The sequence below is a fragment of the Tupaia chinensis genome, unplaced genomic scaffold (assembly GCF_000334495.1).
Source record: "Tupaia chinensis unplaced genomic scaffold, TupChi_1.0 Scaffold000544_1, whole genome shotgun sequence".
Taxonomy (NCBI): Eukaryota; Metazoa; Chordata; class Mammalia; order Scandentia; family Tupaiidae; genus Tupaia; species Tupaia belangeri.
In genome coordinates this window covers 3,088,920-3,097,959 of record NW_006160056.1, presented here as the reverse complement: position 1 = coordinate 3,097,959, position 9,040 = coordinate 3,088,920, and the positions used below count along the sequence as shown (strand labels likewise).

The 9,040-nt window shown below is 37.7% G+C and overlaps 1 protein-coding gene across 1 annotated transcript in view; it reads left to right on the top strand.

Moving 5' to 3' along the window:
- SEM1 (SEM1 26S proteasome subunit) overlaps positions 1–9,040 on the top strand; it is a 34,498-nt gene that overhangs the window by 2,039 nt on the left and 23,419 nt on the right. Inside the window, exon 2 of the mRNA XM_006157515.3 lies at positions 3–31. Coding sequence (XP_006157577.1) covers positions 3–31 — 29 coding nt within the window. The remainder of the gene's footprint in view (positions 1–2; positions 32–9,040) is intronic.

The window sequence follows — 9,040 nt, the reverse complement described above, 5'->3', positions numbered from 1 at the left end:
GACGACGAGTTCGAGGAGTTTCCTGCCGAAGGTAACCGGCAGGGCCCCTGACGTCTGGGCGGTGACTCAGGCCTCTGGGTGGAGATGGCGCTGGCCCTCGGATCTGGGGCGCCTGCGGGAGTTTTTGGACCCCTGCGGCGGGCACTGGAGTTGCTGACACTGGCATTGGGTTCGAAGTATCGTGGTGAGACTCACCCGGTAGGCCTAATGGCTTTTGCTTCCCCACGGGGAGGAGCCAAGTTACCCTGGCCTCTAGCCTCCAGGCTAGAATGGTTGGCCCTTAACTCTTCAGCGGGGTTACCCACCAACTCCTTCGTGATTACATAGCCTCCCTTCATACACCTTTTCCTGGATTTAACCATCCTTCTTCCCCCCTTAAACCATCATAGGATTAAGTTGTTCTTAGTTATTTCAATGCTGGTTACTTCTAACACGTCAAATACCACCTCTGTTAAGTAGGATGGGGAAGATCAGGTGGTGGGTGTTGAATACACATTTCTACCTTACGCCTATCCTCCAGTATTTTTGGTTATTGAACATCGAACTAACGTTAAGTTTACAGTTTTGTAAGACCCTAATCTTTTACATTGTTCTAAGGTTCAAAACTAAAGAAGTTTACTTTTCTCATCAGAGGTAATAGCAAACAGATGGCATTTGCTTTCAGAAACTTGTCTGAGTGTGGTTTGCTTTAGTTTACATACTACGTTTTTAGAAACGTAGGAAGTAGGTACCGGTATCGACATTTTTCGTATAAAGAAACTGAAGCTTGGAAAGGTTAAGAAACGCCCAGCATATCATAACTGACCGGAAGTGATGGAACCGAACTTGGGACACTTGACCTCATAGACACCAAAGCTCTTAATTTTAACATTACTGCTTCTGTTTGTGGGTCACTGTTGCCAGTTAGGTTTTCAGAAGTGGCTGCATGATTGGCTAGTTGTTATGAGAGAACCGATAAATACTTTTAAGAAAAAGGGATTATTACTGGGTGCCCTTGCTGAAGGTGGTAGAGAAAGAATTGTGCTTAATGGCATACAATCTATCATGTCAAGGAACTACTGCTTCGCTGAAATTGTCCTAAGTTGTATACCCCATCTTCAGCCCAGTGTGTATAAAACCACATAGCTGGAACATTTGTTTTATTTATTTATAGTGTACTCTATTATTTTGTTTAGTGGAAGAGGACATTACTTTGCATATTACATAAGCTCATAAACTAACCCAAAACACATTTCTTTTCATTTCTGGAGTTCATTATATATTGTGGGGGTTGTTAGTTTTTTGTTTTTGTTGTGGATTTATCAGTTCATTCATGTTTTTCTTTACTCAACTTTCAGGTTGGTTCATAGTCATTCAACACAGAGCTGTGCAGTAGACAGCTGTCTTATTGAGGACAAGATCTATGTCTTACTCAAACTTCTATTTCAAATAGCATTTATTAATTTTTAAGTTATATGTAAGGCACAGTGTTAGGCACTATGTTTGTATTGTACAATCTTCACTTGATCTTAGCCAAAAAGCCAAAAAGTGATACATTACATAGTCTTATTATCACACTGGTCTGAGGAAACTTAGGCCTGGAGATTAAAAAAAAAAAAATCCTTGCCATTAAGTGGTCAATCCATCATCTGAAAGTTCTAGTGACTCTTCAATCCAAACTTTATCCCTGATTTTTAGCAAAGTGTCCGACATGCAGTAGGTGATCAATAAATTGTCAAATGAATTAACCTGCATTTAAAATACATGAGGATAGATTGCTTAAAAAGGATCTAGAGCTGTGTACCTGATGATGCACCTAATTTTTTTTATTTCAACTTTTATTTCATCAGTTTTCACAGAGTATGTCATTTGTCCTTGTCTTACATTTACATTGTTCAAAGTATTGGTAATTACCTAGTAAAACCTCAGTAAAGTTAAAAAAAATAATAAAAAAAATTTTTGAAGACAAATGACTCAGAACAGACTGGTTTATTAGGATTGACGAACTCAGTATTTATTGGTCTCCTTATTTATTATTTGTTGTCTTTATTTTGAATCTGTAGAACCTAATTCATTCAGGAAACTTCCCATTTTAAAATGATAAACAGCATTTGAGATACCTTTATTTTGTTCAGGTTTCTGTTCGTTTCTACTCAGACTTATGATTCAGATGGGTTTTCCTTAATGTGGGTTAATGAGACTTTGCTACATACAAAATTAACCCACTGAGTGAGCCCACTTAATACTTACTGATGGAAACTGTGCTGGTAAATGACAAAAACAAAAGAACCTGCAAAAATATCACCAAATAATTTTTTTTTCTTTGGTGCTATTTGTTTCTTTCATGTTTTGACCTAATCATGGTTTACTGTGACTCAGGTCTAGCACTCTTGGCATTACTATGGGAGCGTTTTAGAAACTCTGCATCTCATTCCTTAACCTAGAACAGGGTCGGTCTGGACTTTTCCAAGATTTGTATGCACACTGAAGTTGAAAAGGACTACTTTAAAACAGTGGCCTCTTTTTTTTTTTAAAGAGGGAGATCTCCAGAGGACAGAAAGGGAGAACCCTCCCCCTCCCCCCCAGGGGGCTGTCCACACCACAAACCTTGTCCTTCATTCTGGGGATTTTAGGTATGCGTACACATGCACCCAGTGTGAGTTTTAAGCCACCGGGGTCCAGGACTCTAACTGCAGTTGACTAAGTGGGAGTCCAGCAACATAAACACTATGCCATCTACTGGTCCCAAGGTAATATGTTTTATAGAGGCCTCATTGTTTCTTCTGAATGACTCTTTACTGTGAGAGTATAGCATCTGGAGCAATTCTCTGAAGGTACAAAGAAAACTACTACTTTTATTTGTTTTTTAAGTTTATTTCTTCCCTGAGGGTGTGTGAGAGACAAGCACCTCCAATGAGGAGCTTTAATGTTGTGATTAATCCCTACTCTTAACCATCCCTGGACAGTGACACACCTATGCCCAGCATACTCACAGAGGTCTCCACATGTAAACACAGAACCATCCCATATGCATCAACCTTGCAGAGCAACACACCTCACAGGTTCATTACCATCTATTCCCCCCTTTTCCCCATTAATTAGTCTGTGAATCTCTTAAAATACATTACACAGTTATTCCAGTTGGGTATGTAACCTACTGTTCATTAAGCAGAAACTGTTAAGAAAGAAAATCTTGTTTAGGTTCTATGTGAAATGCTTTCTCCAACTTCTTATTATTTAAATTGATTGAAAATAGGCTTTATTAAGGGGAAGACATTCAAAATCCTGGCCATGATTGATTTTAATGTAAGTTTTGAGTCTGACATGTTATAATTTCAGAGCCAGAGATCCCCTTAAAAAGGTCTATAGAAAGTAGAACTTGTCCAGAATCATGCAGTTAGATCAATACTTTAAGGCTAAAGAATTCTGCAATTAATTTGAAACTGCAAATACTTTTTCATATCAGACATTAAAAGCATTTAAACATTTTCATTAATTTCCTTTCTCTGAAAATTAGTGAAAGAGTAAAAGTGGGAAGAAAACAAATATTCCTTTGAATTGTTTTATTCTCTTCTTCCTGTGTAAGAACTAAGAGGTTTGTTTGTTTTGGGGGAGAGCTTTTTAAAGAACATTTAAAATGAAATTCAGTTTGCCTTCAGAAGCAGTAGTATTATATTTGTAAGGGAGTGCTGTTGTACTGAATATAATTTTTCTGTAACCAGTGAAACCATTATAAGGCTGAAGAAATCAGGAACAGAATACTACCCACCTCTCAGTACTTTCCCCCACCCCCAAAATTCTTGGATAAGCCACTGTTATTGATATGAGTCAGTTGAGACAGACAACATAGTGGTGATCTCCTGAAGTTGCCAGCATCCTGGGATAACTGAGATACTCTTGCCTGTGTCTAACAAAGTAGTCTTACTGTGGTTTTTTAAAAAGTGAGTGTTTTTGTATGTCACATTCACTTGACAGGAGGGATTGTGAAAAACCTACCAGAATTTAGTGGAAAAGTTTGTAAGATATATTAAGTAACACATAGACAAGGAAGGAAGAATCATCCTACAAAAAATGTCAATGAGAAATACTTACATGAACATTGTATACCAACTGTGCTAAACAGTTAACAGAACAGCTCCATCGAATTTTAAATTGTGAAGGTAAATATACCTAATATTGTCGGATACTGAACTAGTCAATTTATATAATGCCGAAAGGGCTTTGCCATTTACTGTTATTAAATGTAGTATAGTAGGTGTATAAATAATAACATCAGACATTTAAATTAGCTACATGGTGGTAGAAAGAAGTGAAGGATTCATGGTACTAAACGTTTTTAAGAAAAAATATAATGAATGTCATAGCACCTGTTGAATGTCCATTTTTTTCAAGTTTTTTTATTTTTTTTATTTTTCTTCTGTGAGGGAGGGAGAGTAAAGGAAGGAGGGAAAAAAGGGAAAGAGAGACAAAGAGACAGCACCTCCAATAGGGTCTTGATGCGATCTATCCTCAGCCTGCTCTGGATCATGGGCACATGTGCATGCCTGGTATACTCAGGATGCTCTCTGGGTGTGGTCATCCTTGCAAAGTATTTGGTTTTATTGTTGCATGACCATTAGGCTCTCTGAATATCTGCTAGTGGTAATTGTACTTTAAAAAGAATGTTTTTGAATCCCAGGATGGAATAAACGTAATGAATCTGGGATCACATAGTAGAAGTTTTCTGTTCAGATCTATCATTTTTAAACTTTCACTTTGTCAACTTGTGCTAGTTATGTCTTTAAAATATTTTTATAGTAGTTTATGTAGGAAAGTTATATAAGTAACTACTTTTGATAAAAATATAAGCCTAAAAAAGATTGTAAATTGAAAAGTGAAAGCTTTATTTCTCCTTACCTCAACTCAAAAAAGTTTTTCATGTCCCAGTGATAGGTAAGCACTGTTAAACTTTTTTATAGTACCCTTCCAGAATTTATATATGAATTGTGCTTGTTTGTATATACTCTGTATTAATAATTATGAGAGAGCTTCAGAAAGTTTGGGAAAATTGCATATTATTTTCTAGTTCTATCAGAGAGAGAAAGAAAGTGAGAAAGCACGCCACTAGGTCTGGGACTTGAACCACAGTTGACCATGTGGGAGTCCAGCACCTTTAACCATCATGCCACCTGCTGGCCCCTTTAATTGCATTTTACACAAATCTTTTGAAGTCCTGTCATATATACACAGAGGACCATGCTACATATACTAATTTACTTTGTGTTATTTAATATATCTTACACATGTTTTCACATTAATTTCAAATCACTGACTTGGCCAGCCAGGTGGTTTGGTGGTTGGGTGGTTGGGTCTCTCATGGCCAATTGAGCAGTTCAAGTCCCACACCCCACAACTTGAAAAGTACACTAGGTGTGTGTGTGTGTGTGTGCCCAAAATCCTGAGAGGAGAATGGAGGAGAAGGGATTACTGCTTGATCATCTCTCCTAGGGGGTGCTTTCCCACTTCTCTCCCTTTCTCTGATGAGTGCATGTACCCTATACCAAATTAAACAAACAAAAATAACCCCTGCCTCATACACAGTTGTATACTATAGGTTCAATAGTCTGTTCCCTTATTTTTAAATTTTTATTTCTTTAGGTTTTTACCATAGGGTTCGTATGGTCTGGAAAGAGACAGAGACAGATAGGGAAAGTGAGACACCATCCCCAGGGGCATGGCCATGCCACAATCCATTCTCCTCCATTCTCCCCTGGGGACTCTTACATGCAAGCACATAGGCCTGTCATGAGTTTCAAGCCTAGGGTCTGGGACTGGAACCACAGTAAGCCATGTAGGAGTCCACACCTTAACCACCATGCCACCAGCTGGCCCCCAAAAGTCTGTTTCCTTATTGATAGATATGCAGGTGAGAAATCTGCCTTCTATTATCTTAAATATTGGGTGGTCAGAAAAGTCATGACACATTTTTGCATAGAAAAACATGTCGTGACTTCTCCGATGACCCACTATTTAATCTATTGGGTCATTCCTTCCCTAACCAGTGTGCTCCACTCTGTGCTCACTCATTTGCTCTCCTCAGTCCACAAGGGCTCAGCACTCTTCATCACCTCACTCTAGTATGGATGAGTTCTTCATCCCATCCAGGCTTTGACACATGAGCTACATGATGCTGTCCCTCCACAGAAATGTCCTTCTTGTTCTTATTGGACTCTGATATTTCATCTGTTAATAGGATCAGGAACCTTTAAAATTTTGCCATACATTTTCAAATTGCCTTTGAGATGGATTATACCAATTTACAGTTCCATCTACAGCTCGCCCCTTCCTTTGGAACCTTGCTTACATTAAATATTAAACATGTAAGTTAGGTTAGCCAGTGGTGTGGTGGTTAAGACAGCTCGATTGCACATGGTGGACTTGGGTTTGAGTGCTGGACCTGGCAGCCTAAAAAACAGAGCAGGTGCCTCTGTATACATGCCCAGAATCCCAAAAGGAGAGAGAAATGGAGGAGAAGGGATTGCGGTTTGACCATCTTCCTAAGGGACTCCTTTCTCACTTACCCTTTCCTTTTTTCTTCTCTCTCTCTCTCTATCTTTTTTCTTCTCTCTCTCTCTCTCTCTCTCTCTGTTTCTCTCTGGTGAGTGCGCAATCCTCTGGCAAAAATTTAAGATTTAAGTCATTGGTGACCTGATAGATGAAAAGTGAAATTGCATCAATTTGATTTGGATTGATTTCTTTGAGATTAATTGTTGTGTTTTTCTTCTACAGTTGCCTTCTTAAACCTCAGTTTCTACATAGATAATTTTGGGTCAAAAGGCCTATGAGAGTCACACAGATCACACAATTGTAATAGTCTGTTTGGGCTGCCATAACAAATTGCCATACACCAGATGGCTTAAAAACAGATTTATTTCCTCATGGTACTGGAGGCTGGAAAGTCCAAGATCAAGCTGTCTTCAGATTTCGGTTTCTGGTGAGGACTCTCTTCCTCACTTGAAGAAGGTTGCCTTTTATGGCCCAGTGATAGGTAGCCACTGTTAAAATTGTTTTTTAGTGCCATTCCTGAATTTGTATATGAGTTGTGCTTGTTTATATATATTTTTAATTAAATATGATGACAGATGTTAAGAAAGTTTGAGAAAACTGCATATTAGGAAAACAGTATACATGAATTTCAAAATTTTGGGGGGAAACCAGCAAGCACTCTAGTATCTGTCCTTATAAGGACACTTAATCCTTCTATCTTGAGGCCCCATCCTCTGGACCTCAGGCAACATTCATTACTTTCCAGAAGTCCCATTCTCCAAATACCAGCATGTTGGCAGTGAGGGTTTTAACATATGAATGGGGGTTACAGACATTCATTTCATGACAATGCTGTATCTAAAGTTGCTAACATTGTTTGACAGAAAGTTGGTATTGAAAAGACATTAGTCTCTTCTCTATTGTTGTACTTTGTTGTTTGGACTTTGGAAGGTATTTGGTATTTACTTAGAATTTCAACTGTTTCTGATAAATATTTTAATGTCTTTCCAGTGGTACTTTAAACAATAGCATGATTATACATATAAAGTATAAAGACATATAACGTCAATCTTCTCTTAAATAAGCAAAAATAAAAACAATAAGCATGCATTGTTCAGGAATTCATACAAGCCAGAATGAATAATCTCCCCAAGCAAAATACTGGTACTTTAGGGGCCAGCAGGTTGTATGGTGGTTAGGGCACTGGATTCCTACATGGTTGACTGCAGTTTGAGTCCTGGACCTGGTGACTTGTTTTCTCACTTTCCTTCTGTCTCTCTCTGGTGAGCTCTTGAGCCCTGTAGCAAAATTAAAAATAAATAAATAAAGAGAAATAATACTACTCCTAAAAAAAAATAGTGGTGCTTGAAAGGGAGTACTACACAGAGTTATAATCCAGGGTATTAAACAGTAAAACTTTGAAAAATGAATTAATTGGCTATTCCATGGGTTCTTTGGAATGGGCAAGCAGTAAGCAATTGCGATTCAAATAGTGTTTAATACTACTACTTGGTTGTCGTTAAATATTATTAATTGGAAGATGTGATATACTATAGGATCATTGAGGGGAAAGTGAAAGTTTAAAAAACTATTCTTCTAAATTATCTGAAATTTGCCCTTTTTTACAGTTGTGTGCTGTGTTGTGCATGTAATGACAAATGGATCTTTATTCTGAAACCTGTTTCTCTACTTACCTCCCCTACTGTTCAAGCTCCACTACAATAATTAGTACATAATAAATGGTTTATTTATTTGATACATGTGTTTAATGTTTCCAGTAAATTTGGCACTGAAGGATGCAGAGGGTATGATATTATCGGCCTTGTATCATTAGTAACTGCTCTAGCTACATAGTCTCATTTCATCTTCATAGCAGCTCTGTGAGGGTTTATACTTGGGTCTGAGCAAAATTAAGTAATTTACCCAAGGTCATAATTAACTAGAGGCTACACTGAAGCAAATTAGACAATTTGTAGAAATTTGTTTTCAAACTTGCTATTTAAATGTCAAAGGATGTATGAATCTTTGATATTTTGGAGATGGTTTTCTTGGGGTGGAACTCCTAGCTCTCCCCCCCCAACCATAATTAAACTACTACAAATTTGCTTTTGTCTATCTTACTATTTGGACTTTTGAGTAAGTTTTCCTTTGTATCCTTCTAGTGGGGGACAAAATTAAATAACTGATAGTAAAGTACAATAGCAGTTCAAAAGAAGGGGAAATATTTTGGGTTATGTATAATGTGAGGTATTAACATTTGAACAGAGCTTTAAATAAAGACAGAAATGTGGGAAAGGGGTTTCTAAAAGAAAGGGTAAAGAATAGATAGATACTTTGAGATGGGGTATAAATGGATATGTGCACTTTATTTACCTGTGAAATAGTACTTGCAAATGCAAGGTCTAAATCATAGCAAATGACCAGTTCGGACTTCACACTTACGTAGATGAGAGTGGGGTTTTACGCTTACGTTTTTGTTTGTGTGCTTTGTTTATGAAAACAATGTGCTTGGGTTTGCTTTAGGCAGCAGACTGTG